Source organism: Zosterops lateralis, assembly GCF_965231275.1.
Source record: "Zosterops lateralis genome assembly, chromosome: 8".
NCBI classification, from domain to species: Eukaryota; Metazoa; Chordata; class Aves; order Passeriformes; family Zosteropidae; genus Zosterops; species Zosterops lateralis.
The window spans coordinates 12065990-12079292 of NC_139768.1; the positions used below are offsets into that span (position 1 = coordinate 12065990).

The 13303-nt window shown below is 41.3% G+C and overlaps 1 protein-coding gene and 1 long non-coding RNA gene across 2 annotated transcripts; one reads left to right on the forward strand and one right to left on the reverse strand.

Moving 5' to 3' along the window:
- Positions 1–346: 346 nt before the first annotated feature.
- PPP1R3C (protein phosphatase 1 regulatory subunit 3C) lies at positions 347–4868 on the reverse strand. Its single transcript, XM_083865917.1, has 2 exons — positions 4404–4868; positions 347–2872 (listed from the first exon to the last, which is right to left on the reverse strand). Exon 2 carries the CDS (start codon positions 2869–2871, stop codon positions 1927–1929), a length of 945 nt encoding a protein of 314 aa, XP_083722043.1. The 5' UTR covers position 2872; positions 4404–4868; the 3' UTR covers positions 347–1926.
- A 2926-nt stretch (positions 4869–7794) lies between these two features.
- LOC310912452 lies at positions 7795–10730 on the forward strand. The gene is made up of 4 exons (XR_014590671.1): positions 7795–7946; positions 8207–8294; positions 9853–9905; positions 10625–10730. It is a non-coding gene; the product is annotated as an uncharacterized lncRNA (long non-coding RNA).
- Positions 10731–13303: the final 2573 nt, after the last annotated feature.

Here is a 13303-nt window from a genome sequence, read left to right on the forward strand (position 1 = left end):
GCCCTCAGATTAAGACACACTCCTGCCAGACTTGGTCACAGCACAGCAAAACCTTTGACAAAATGTCAAAGCAAAATATTCTGGGTAAATTTAGTGAGATATAGAGGTTTTTTAAATGATACAACTTGCAAGGTGAATACTTCTGAGGGTCTCCCATTTAGTGAAGAGCTTGGGTTTCATTTTCAGAGTAATGCCAGTTCTGACCTGAGATGCCATACCACAGCCAGCTTTAGCAGATCCCATGGCACAGAACGAACTGGTTGTACCTTCTTGTACCTTCACAGCTAAATTTGTTTCACAGATACTGAGAAAAGAGATAGATTGAGCTGACACAGTGAGAACCAGATGTATCAAAATAAAATTTATTCTTAAAATTGCTAGTTTACACATAACAGCAAAGGTTACACAAGGAAAAGTGCAATTAGTGGAGGAGGCTTATTTCACCTTAGTATTTAACATCTTGCTGCACTGCAAGTAGCTTCACACTATTATACTTCTTAGCCGTGGACAAAAATGTGATTTATTTTTTGATGTTAACACCATTTCTGTGTAACTAAAAGGTGTGCCAGCATTAACACCTTGCTGAGCATATACTGGACAATTTCTCACACAAATCTTGCATGAAACCCAGATAACATTTAGAGTTTGACAGCTCAGAAAGCTAAATTATAAGCATACAGATACAAAATATATATTAGTTTACTAAAGTCTAAAAAAAAATAATCTTTTAAAAAATGAGGTAAAATAAACCAGAAGAGTTTTCTATGTGCAAGCCTATATTCAGTCTAGAAAAAACTAGTAACAACCCTGCTCTTTTAAAGAAATTAGCTCTCAAAAAGTGCAGCTAATTCACTGTCTTCAATATGAAGGACCTTGCCTATGTTACTTGTGAAAAGTCATGGCTAACATTGCAATTAGGAGCAGGATACTCAACCATCAGATGCTGTAAGATTAGATCAGGTGATGAGTGGACTCACCTAATGATACTATAGAGTAGGAAATGCACAAATGGCTTTGTTTTGTTGCCTAACCCCATTTTTGACATATTAGGGTGGCTTTAATTTTTTTTCAAAGGCACATTTTTCTTTTAATGTTGAAAGGCAACCATCTGCCTGCTAAATAGGTAGGATGGTGAAGTCAAGGTTACATTTGATATCAAATGCAAGGCTTCACAAAGACAGTAAGGACAGAGATGCCTTCTTAAAGCAGTGGTCACATCTACTACTCTGCATCATTTTCTCTAGTCTCCTTTTCATCCCATAAGTTTTTCTCTGAGATTTAGAATAACAGCTTTGGAAAGAAGTAATCAGAACATTGCACATCTCCAAGTTATGTAGAACATTCTATCTCTTCCTGTTCTCCCACTTTTCTATTATCCTCTTCAAGTTTCTTAACATGTATTGAAGCCACAAATCTTTGCCATGCATCCCTACCTGCCTTTGCTACAAGCATGTAGAGGGTCACAGCAAGCTTCTGACAGCATCTACTGCACTTCTGACAGGTGCAAAATGAGTTGTGACATTCTGTTTCCATCCCTGTGCACACATACATACTCTCACACACAGTTACCACAGACTGCTGAGACACCATTGCCTTTCATACTACTTTGCAAGTCTCCCTCCTTGTGACCCAGGAGAGCTGACAGCAGGAAGAAAGCAGCATATAATTGAGATACAGGCAAGCTACTCCTACAGTATGTAGCATACACATGAGCTGCAACTTGGTTTTCTTTCCTTTCAAGAAAAAGGTTTGGCTAAGAACTTCAGGAGCATAATATGGTTTAACAAGTCCCACAGTCTAATGAACAATTGGATTTGTTCAGACAGCAAACAAAACCTGCCAGGTGGTTTCAACATGCAGGATGTGAACCAGAAAACTAGCACTGTTCTGTTGCCAAATGGCAGGGTGCTTCCTCAGTAGTGTGGATCACCAATATGGTAATGAACTTTCAATCTGACCCAAGCTCTGCCACCGGGGAAAGAGGCCACTGGACAACCTTGGACTGCCCAGATGATCAGGTTCTCTCTCTTGTCCTCTTCTTGAGGTCTGAAGATCTACATAGCCCTCCTTGGCAGATGGTATCTGAACACCATTAGGCTTCCACTCTGCATGTACAATTTTGTAATTCTGACCCTCATTATTGTCCCAGAAGGTATGTTCTCCACTTTGGTAAGAAATACAAAACTCTATCTTCTCTTCAGAGGAAATGGCAGGAGGGAAATCAATGGTAAATGAGAAGGTATCGTTTTCAAAATCATTGTAAACATTGTTCATGTACACACACTCAACATCTTTGTAGGTCTTCCACGTATCGAAAGTAATACGAACCTGAACCTTTTTTTCAAAGCTCACATTTTTTACTTTCACAGTTCCTGACAGCACCTTCTCCTGCAGGGTGCAGGTCTCCAGGCTGACCAGGTTCATCTGCAGACGGTTCCTGAAGTCCAGGTAGTCAGCTGAGGGCTGAGGGAAACCCAGAATCAAGTTTTTCTCCTCATGGAGTTTTAAGTTGGATGTTATGTCCTCAATGCCTAAGAGGTTAAACTGCAGATCCCACACAGAGGGCTCCTGGAACTCGGAGAAGGTGTGGATCACTGTCAGGGACAGCCCCTTGGAGTCTGCAAACACCACACGCTTCTTGGTTCGGGCTCGTGAGTGGCTCCAGTCGCTCTTCTGATCTTCGGAGTCACATTTCACATGAAGACATGGCCTGAGAGGTTTGAGTCTGTTCACAAGGTTGTTTCTTTGGCAGTCCTCGAGGGGGCTGAGAAAGCTCTTCAGCGGTGGAGAATGGGCCATGCAAAGCCGCATGGCCATATCCACAGGCATGCTGGAGCTGGGCAAGGGTCTTGGGTCCAAGATCTGGATCATTCTGAATGGAGAAGAAACACAGGACATTATCATTTATTACATCAGATAAGAAGCTTCTCAAGAATGCATATTTATTTCATAAGAAGCTTCTCAAGAATGCATATTTACTTCATCCATTCATCCATTAATTATTCACAGCCTCATCTCTGCACAGCTTTAAACAATGCAGCCTAAATCAAAATTGACAGTTCTACCTAAGGAACCAGGGTGAGACTAGTCAGTTATTTCTTGTCAATCCTAAACTTCTTCAATTCAAATCTATTGTCCTTTCTTTATCCAAACCTCTGGAAAACAGATTTTAGTGAAAGCTAATTGAACATATTTTCTTGAAAATATAGAAAAGAACATTCTACTAATGAGTAAAACAGATCCAGTTAAAATGGAAGTTCTCATCCACTCGAACTTCCCTCTTAGAGGCCCTAAGTGAGGTCTTAAAATTCCAACAAGCTGGATCAGCTGCTTCATCTCTCTATATTAAGAAAGTTGCCTATCCTATCAGAGCATCAGATGGGATTCTACAGATCTTTATGTAGAACCATCATTCTGTGGCTCTGAACAACTATTAGTAGATCTTTTTAGGCACTTGTTTGGTTAAATAAAAATACTAAAGCACCTTTAGAAACATTTTTACTATGAACCTAGCTATGAACCCAGGTCTAAGTAATAGATAGGGCTCTTTGCACTGTTAATGTAAACTGCTGATTGAAGCAGAGGAAAAAAGTGGGAGAAGAGAGGGACATATATTTTTTCACCTCATTAGGCTTCAAGAATTAACTTTAAAATAACTTTTGATAATCCCTGAAGACCATGCTGAAACTCTACTGTAAGTACTCAATAAGAATGCTACAGTTTATTTGCAAAGAGTTACTCATAACCCTCCCTCTCAGATGATGGACATCAAAATTACTGTGCAAGGCTATGGCCCACTCAAAGCTGGATAGATAAAATATTTCTAAAAAGGGGCTTCAACCCTAGCACATCCCTGCTGAGATGGATGCAGTCCTCGCTGGAAATGCAGAGTTTTGTCGAGTCACAGAAAGGCATTTGCTCTGTCACTTAAATAAATGGCTTTCTGCTTCCCAGAGTTCTCACTGGTATTCCAGAGCCCTGCCAAAAATAAGGCAGAAGCTGTGTTGGCTCCATCTTCCTGCCTTTTTTTTTTTTTTTTTAAATTGTGGAATCTTTACCATAATAAGCAGCAGGAGGGGAGTACCCGAATCAAATCAATCAACTTTTGCTTTGCTTTATTAGGAAAAGAACTAAGGCTTCAGCTATAACTCTCTTCTGCAAAGCTATACTCTCTCCTGCAACTTTGGTGACCCGAGCTTTTGCAGTGTCAGGGGAAGGAAGAAAAAAAAAAAAAAAAAAAAAAAAAAAAAAAAAAAAAAAAAAGGGAAAAACCCCACGCAACACAGAACTAGCACAGAACAGCCAAGCATGCAAACCCCGCGGCGCCGGGCGGGCGGCAGCGGGGGCAGTGCCCGGCCAGCCCCGGGCACAGGGGGCGGGCAGGGGGCCCTGCCGGCGCTTACCTGCTGCGCTGCACCGCTGGCCAGGGCCGCCACCGCCGCTCCGCGCCGCGCCCGCCGCGCCGCCGCCTTTATGGGGCCGGGACCGGCCCGCGGCCAAGGGGCGGCTCCGCCGGGGCCAGCCGGGGGGGTGGATGCTGCTGCCCGGCCCGGGAGTGCCGGGGCCCGTCCGCAGGCGGCCGGACACGCTCCCGCCGCCCTGTCCATGCACATGCCCGGAGCCGCCCCTGCTCCTCGTCCTTGGTGAAGGGCAGCGGCAGCAGCAGCTGCGGCTCCGCCGGGGGCGGCTGGAACACGCGCCTCTCCCGGGCTGTTCGCGTGCGGGGCACGATGCCCGCGCCCGGCCGGGGCTGCTGCAGGGGAACGCTGCCCGCCCGCCCAGTGCAACCAGACCCGTGTTAGATTATACACTCCTCTGCTTCGTTGGAAAGGAGATGGGACACTAAGTTGTAAGGTAATGCTCCCAGAGCCAGAAATCCATCCATCGTCCTACAGGATAAGGAGGACTTATATATATATATAGATATAGATATATAGATATATCTATATATCTGTCTTTGTCCTCATTGAAAAAGTACTTTTGAGTTTTTAATGTGAATGGTCCTGATGGCTTTTTACCTCCCACATCTGGTGATCTGTCTGAGGATGACAGGCCCTGCTGTAGGTCCCACATTTTATCCACTGCCTGTTTCCAGAGGAAAGGAACAAATCTGGCGGAAGGCAGCCCCTGCAGCATTAGCCAGGGCAATACTGTGGCACTGCTGGTGTCCCGCCTCCAGAGGCTCCATGGCAGGGGCTGTGGACAGCCCACCGGTGACAGAGTGCTGTCTTCTGCAGGCTGTGAGTAATCCTACTAGAGAAGGTTCATCCCTGAGTTACTGCTCTTCTAAGACCATGTCCTGGTTGCTAACTTTCTCTCTGGGTCTTTTGTAGATAACAGTTCCATTGCCAACTTCTTGCTGCTCTTTCCCAAGGGTGGTAAGTCAACATACAAGATGTGATAGAGAGTCTGTGAACTGGGATTTTTCTGAGTTCAAAGCTTTTACCAGTAGATGAGACCACATACAAATCAACAGCAGGAAGTCCTGTGTTCTACATGAAGCAAAGGGGGCTTACAGTGTTAATCAGTGAAGGATTTTTCTGTTCTTGATTTGTGAGCAAAAGAAATTAAAAGCTCTACTGCTTATGTGTGAGAATGTATTAGAAGATAGGGTGTGAGCATAGCAGATGATGTCAAGGACACTTCCATCTTGGATTCAAGCTACATATAAGCAGAGGGAACAGTCAGGAAAGGCTAGAGGCTGCTGCTGACAGATGCATGGCACATGGATCAGTATCTGTCTCTGTAAGTATAATGAGAGTATTCACAAGACAGTAACACTTCAGTTTTTTAGTTCTGCCCCTTGGTGACTGAAGTTCCTGCCTTTTGTGACAGTACATGACATTAAGTGTCACCCAGATGAAGCCTGAAGCAGTAACTGGCAATGCTGACAAGGCTTTGGGAGGTCCTGCTTTGTTCCCCAGAGCCAGTTACTCAGGACAACCTTCCCTGGTCCTCCACTTCTCAAGTTGCATCCCTGCTGCTCCCATTGCTCTTCCTCTCTTTTCCCTTCTCTTATTTTTTGGTGACTGCTGGCTCCCTCTCAAAGGCAGATGATATTTTCTCATTGTTTGTCTACAGAAAGTGATAGAAAACAGCATCTGCATGTTGGAAGCCTTGCTAGTAACCTTACTAGTCACAAGTTTGGGGTTTTTTGGAGGAGCTACAAAGATTTTCAGCCCCAGCCACCTTACCTCCAGTAAGCCAGGCCAGACATACACATGGATATAAGGGAGGACTGGACATATGGCTGGTACTTACTAAATCTCTTCTACTTAACCCATTACAAAAAATGAGTAAATAACTTTGTAGTTTTACAAGCCTGTGCTAATTGAATCTTTGTCCAGGCAGCTTCCCACACACACTGCTTAGCTGGGCTGCTGTTATCAGGGATTACGTGCAGCAGCTGGGGCTGCTCTATCACACTATCTACAAGCACTAAATAAGACCTACTTGAAGCCTTTAAAAAGGAGTTGCCTCAAGGTTTTCCTACACATATTTTTCTGTTGCTATGTAGTAGCTCATTGCACTGTTGGTGCTATAAAATATTTTGCTTCTGCTGTGTAAAATACCTGTTTTGCTCAAACTGGAAAACATCTTGAAAAAATGTTTTAAGTGATATGTTAAGCAAAAAAGCAGTAGTGAGATCCAGAGCCTTTCAGGGGCAGATCATTGCCCAAGTCAGTAAATACAGACTGGATACAGCAACTTTGTGCCTAATTGGTAATCTGGAGCACATTCATGGCCGTGGACTGGTGTCCCAGTTCCTGGTTGCCAATACAAGCAGAAAGCGTTGTGCAGAGCCAGGGTAACTCTTTCCTCATCCAGGGAGGTGTCCCTGCACTGGGGCAAACTGGCAGGGTTATCTGAGTTAGCACAGCAGTTTGTCCTGTCAGTGATGGCTCCCTAGCTGTGCTTTTTATAGAGGACTCAGGTTTCCAGATACTTTGGTTTGGCATCTTAAAATGTAGATCTGTCTGTCTGTCTGTCTTAGCTTTCAAATAGTGCTGCTAAAATAGGAGCACCAGAGGAAGAAAAATTACTGTCTTACTGTGCATATGACAGCACTTTATGGCATATCAGCTTTTCTGACATTTCTAAGTGCACAGTGGCAGAAATATATTGCTGGAAAAAGCACAGCTGACTATAAAATCAAGCCCCATCATAGGGCATTGTACCTCCAACTGCTTCTGGGAGAAGAAAACCCAAATGGATCACCCAGACTAGTTCTTTGTCTTTTCCTGAAAAAGTGGCACCTTAGATGTGGTAAGTTAATTGCAACAAGTTAGCTATAGAAAACACAGTTTTATTATAGCTACCATAATTTCACTGAACTCTAAATGTATGTTTTTAAAAACAGTTTGCACCCTAAATCGTTTAGAGCAATGTAAGGCACAGTGTCGATTTTAAGGAGTTCATTGAGGTTGCTCAGTGACAAACAGGCAATTGGGTTAACGCTGCTCTGTTCAAAGACAAATAGATGGTATTAGCTCCTCAGTGAATGCTTTTATATACAGATGGTCCTCCGGGTCTTGCCATTCCTCACCTCACCTGAACTAAGCAAGACCTTTCAATCAGCAGTTCTGGGAACAGCTAATGAGTGATCGTGCCTTCCTGTCAGCTATCACACAGCAAAGGGCTGCTCTGGTCATCTGTTTGCTGGCTCTTGTCACTTTATGAGAATGAAAGAACTGCTTTTTTTCAGCCTCTGTTCTGAAACTGAGTAATTAAGAAAGGATTTTGTGGTTTACTCTGACTTTATTAATTTCAGGTCGCTCTGCTTCTTTGCTGTCCTCCCCCACAGCTTCAGGAGGGAAGAAAGGAAATACATTACAGTGGAGGATGTAAAAGAGTAGAGGAGCCGCTAGAATTTAATTAAAGCCTTTTGAAGCAAAGATAAGCAAATATTTCTTCAGAGCAGAATGAAGTCATGACCACATTTATAGGTAAAAAAGTCCAGAGAGAAAAAATATATCTCCATTTCACTTGCATAGTAATACATCTCTTGAGAAATCCTTGCTGTTTGCTGGGTGGGAGAGCAATGCTAGTTAATGCAATTACAGTATGCAATTGAGCAAGGAAGCTTTTGATTTGGTTTTGGGCTTGAAACTAAAACCAATTGCTAGGCCAGTGGCACTGTACTGGTGTCATTAGAAAACAGAGTATGTCCACCTTAATTTGGCTGGCACGTATTTTGTTCCTGCAGCATCACACAACACCTGTGAATGAGACAGAGCTTTAATGACGTGGAAGAACATCAGTGGTAATGGACAGCGACAGTTCCGTCACAAAAGGTTTAGAGCAACCTTATTTTTTCCTTTACTTGAGCTCTTCTGTTCAATATTTGTTCTCTGCTACTAAGATTAATCTTTATAACTGTGTATTATCTATGAAGTTGCGTTACAGTTTTCTATGAATGTGACTGGGGGACAAATAGTGATTTTTCAGGTACATAGCAAGTCAGTTGAGCCTGTAAGCCTTTGAAAATTTAAAATTATTTTTAATGGTTTATCTCATGAAATACAGTGAGTAGAAGTTTTATTAAGTCTTAATAGAAGGCTATACTCTATCTGCTTCTCAGAACCCTTTGGTGAACCTTGAAAATTACTAATGGTCACAAATATATACCAAGGAAACTAGTCCTGGGAAACTCTGTTATTGTTCTAGGAATTCCTTCAGCACTGGTACAGTCCATACAAGGAAGACATAAATTGTTGATATTTTTGGAATTTCTATTAGCCCATTTCTCATGGTTGGTGGGGGGGGGCTGGGTTTCAAGCAGATCCTACAGCCATTAAGAGGCCCTCACTGAGATACCTGTAAATTGTAATCACTTGTTTATGGGAAAATCAGAGAAAGTCTGGGAAAAAAAATTACACTGCCCCCACTGCTATACTGCCACAATCATCCCCTAGAGAGCAGGGCAAGCAACATACAGCCAAATGCACATGCAAAGATGGATGGGGTTTATATTTTCTTACAGCAACAGGACATGGGTCTAATTCTTTGGGCATTTATAGAGGTTCGAGGTCTCATTCTATTTCAGTCAATAGTGCAAGTTCTTGCCACTCTTGGAACTTTCTAAGGTTAAATTCAAAGACACTTAAAGTCCTTGCAACTGAAAGTTTTGGACTGAAGTAGAAGCAAGAAATTGATTTAAAATGTCTAATCTTGTTAAGGCTGATTAATGATAAATTAGTCAATTGAAGATGAGTCATCACTTTGAAAATGTATAGTGGCAGAGAAGTGTGTTGTTTTCTGAAAAAAAGCGACATAGAAAATGCAAGAAAACATCTCAGGCTGCTCAAATGCTTAATGCCATGTGATTATATTAAATTCCAGATATTTTGAGCAAAAATTCCCGGAACTGATTTTATGCAAAATGAAATCTTTTAGAAGTATAATTGGTTTGCTAGTATGTAATAAGATGAAATAAAGACAATGCCACATTGTTTATAAATTGCTGCAATATAGAGTAAAGAAGGAAAGAAAACCAAAAAAAGGAAGAGCATAGATGTAGGTATTCATTCTTGGAATAACCTGAACTTTCCATGAAGTGTTTTACAAGAGTGAAGAAAACAAAACACATACATATTTTTTACACATGAGTATAAATCTGGCTTATAAATACAGACCAGATTCACTTTTAGGAACACAAAGGCTCTCCTAGATGTCTGAAATAAATGCAGTATTTCAATATTACGACATTCTTTTTCGCCATTTTTGTGGGGTTTTTTTTAACCACACACCTGATATGGTTAAACCTTGATAATGTGGCCAAACATTTTATAAATATAAGTCATGTTGCTGGGTGTAGATAATCAGTGTTTGGTTTGGTTTTTTTTTTCCTAGGCCCAGGTGAAGGAATTACTTCTGCTGATGAATAGTTTTTTCCAAAGAAAACAGTAAGTGAAATGCTGCTTTGTGCAATTTGGTTTATGCTTAATGTTGTGTGAAGAACCAAATGTTGGTTGAGCAGACACTTCCACCAGCTATGTGGGCAGTATTCTCGTTCTTTGCAATCTCTCAAGGAAAAATGTGATTTTTTTATCCACATGTGCACAATTCCCTACAGACTTGAAGGAGCTACATGATTATTCAATATGATTACCATTCCCATAAAATTTATGTTGAATAAAACCTTCATCCTAAAGAAGCATTGCTATATCTGACAGCAGCCCAACTAACAGCTGCAAGATGTTCACACTGAGTGTTTAGAAGCCCTTGAAGGGTCTGAGTAACACTCCTTTTCTTGTTCTGCCACCCAAGAGACATGATCCATTTCTCTATTTTAGGTTCTCTTATAAGGTTCTTTCTGTCTCGTGTATCACAAGGGAAGAACAGGGCTTGGAAATCAGTACAGTGAAATTCTGTGCCAAGTTTTTCTTGGATTTTCTGTGTGGGGGAAAAAGCTCCCCTATGGCATACGTATAAGAGATGAATGAATGAAGCTTTTCTCTTTCAGATTTAGTTTAATTTCTAACCACTTCAGACAAAAAATTTGAGTTTCCCAGTATCTGACCTAATTATACTTCTTTGGGTTGAGCATACATATGTATATGAATGTATATTTCCCCAGTTTCATGAAGGTCAAATTTCATGCAGACATTCACTTCATTTTTAGATTTGCTGGAAAGAATGAAGCTCTTCAATCCAAGTGCTGTAACATCGTCAATCCTCTTTCATCCTGCAGTGGCAGAGGAAGTAGTTATGGTCCTGAGTGTAGAAAGATTTGTGGCCTAAATAATATATTTGCAATAAATTGGTTTCTTTGGGTTATTCTTAGATGCTGCTTCCCAGAACACAGATGGTTTACTGTCAGAATGTGCTTGCTCCATATATGCAATAATGCTTACAGTAAGTTTTGCAAGATTTAAAATGGTTTTAATCAGTGAGAATAATCTTGCATGCTTCTCTGGAGAATTGCAGTCACAGAACAGTGGAGGTTGCAAGAGGCCTTTTGAGGTCACATAATCCAGTCTCCTCCTCAAAGCAGGAATAGCTTTGAATAGCAAAATAGGAACAGCACAGTTAGATCTGGCTGCTCCAGTTGCTTGTCCAGCTGAGCTTTTAACACCTCCAAGGACACAACCTCTCTAGGCAACCTGTGCCAGTGCAAACAACTCTATTAATTTTTTCTGTATATCTGTCTGGAATTCCTGTTCTGCAACATGGGACCACTGCCTCTTTTCCTTTTGCTGTACTTCTCAAGGGAAGGTCCAGCTCCATCTTCTCTCGATTTCCTCTTCATAGTGGGAGGCTGCACTGAGACCCACTCTAACTTAGCTCTTCTTTTCCAAGTGAAGCAAAGTCAGCTCTCTCATTCTCACCTCAGCTCTCTCAGTCTCACCTTCTGCAGGACATTCCAGGCCATTAACCACACTGGTGGACCTTCCACTGCTCTTCATGCAAACCTAATGCTCGAATGCAAACCTAACTCCCACGCATCCTTCTTGGCTAGTTCTTTTTAACCACTCTATGTTCACCAGGATGGACTTAGTTCATTGAGCAAAACACAGCTCATGCCTTAGCTTCATCTATCCTTCACTCTGCTGCAAAGGCATGGATCTCACCTTGGTGACACTGACATGCATTTCCTAGTCATAATGTACACTTTAAGGGTATGAGGAGTTGAGGACTTTCATCAGAAGAGAAATCACTGAGTATGTTGGGGGAGGAAAAGAATTCTGTTTTTATTCCCAGACTAGGAGAAAGCAAAAAGCCTCTCATAACCCAGAGGCAGCTAGAATTTTTTCTTTTTAAAAAGTTGTAATGTTTAAAGGAAAAAATGTCCAATGGAATGCTTCTTGGAAACGTAGTATTTAAAATACAAAGCCAACCTTTCTCTTTGCCTTCAGCAAAGAGTTCTGTTCCTTTACAGAGAATGAGATGGGACACAAAATAGCACATGGCATTGACAGCATGGCATTGATCACATGGCATTCATGTCCTTCTCCTGGGTGAAGGAAAACCCATCCTGAAGTACTTGATCCTTTTTATACACCCATATATTTCTCTGTAGTATATTTATGCATGCAAAGATGCATAGCTGTAACAGGAGAGGCTCAGAGAGATGGAATCCAGTCAAAGCAGTTTCAGCCTATTCATAGGACAGCAGCTTGTTGTCACCAAGCCAGGGCCTGGCTTTTATGGGAGAGGATGTTGTGGTTCTGTCCTTTGGGAGCAAGTGAGGGAATGGAGGGAAGTAAAATATTTACACAATAAATCTTTTTCCATCTCATTTAAATTACTAACTTTTTAAATTTCTTTTACCCCAAGGGAAAGAAAAGTTGCTCCCTTGGTAACTCTTTTTTCTCAGGGCAGTAATACAAACAGTGAGCATGAAAGAAAATAAACTCTAGTTCTGTATAAAACAGGTTGCACATAAATGATCCGTTCATTTTATTACTACCATCATATATTACGCCTTTGGCTTCTCAAGATAATAGCCGTATTCATAATTCATACAGTCTGAATATCCCATGAAAAAGGAATTTCAGGAGAAACTTCTCTGCTAGTCATAGCACAACAATGTTGAAAGCAGGATGGGGTGTTGGTCAATGGAATGTCTCTGTTTTAGAAATTACACCCTATTATAAGGGCTGCTGGTTTCAAAATCAGGTTATGTGTGCCCTGCAGGTATAATAGCAGAAAATAAAATGGTATACCTGGCCCTTTTATATAACACAATGTAAGTACAGATAGAGGAGGAGAAGTGATGATTCATTATCTGTTCATCCAAAAACCAAGAACGCTGATTCACATACTACGTCCTAAAGCTTCACAAGTCTAAACGTATTCTTGACTATTGACAAATCATCTTTCTAGATGCTGTGCACAGGAAATGGGCTATGCTTTCTGTCACTGATCTTGTTCTAAATCAAAAGGTCTAGATCAGCCTCAGAGTCAGTAGCATTTAATGTCTCTTCTAGTATTTCCTACTTCTACCATCCCTTGTTATAAGTTTTGCAAGTGATATAGTACTTGTTTTGTCCTCTGTGTTTTCAAACAGCATACAGAACTTTAAAAATATGTAATGTAGTTTATAGAATACTACAGCTTTTTATTCCAGGCTTATGCTTGTGCCTTGTTTTTTTATGATAACCATATACAAAAATGAAGACAAACTAATCCCTCTTGCAGGAAAAAGTCATTCTGTCCAAGACAGGGAGCTTCCTGGACTCAGACACTTATGGTTTTTACTTTTACATCAGTTTGCCGAAGTTAGCAAAATGTTCTTTCTACAATTTTTATCAAAATAAGACATTAATCTCTATTTTGTTTAAACTGTATAAACTATTAG

Coding starts and splice junctions, on each gene's coding strand:
- PPP1R3C (XM_083865917.1), bottom strand. CDS start 2,871: ATGATCCAGATCTTGGACCCAAGACCCTTGCCCAGCTCCAGCATGCCT.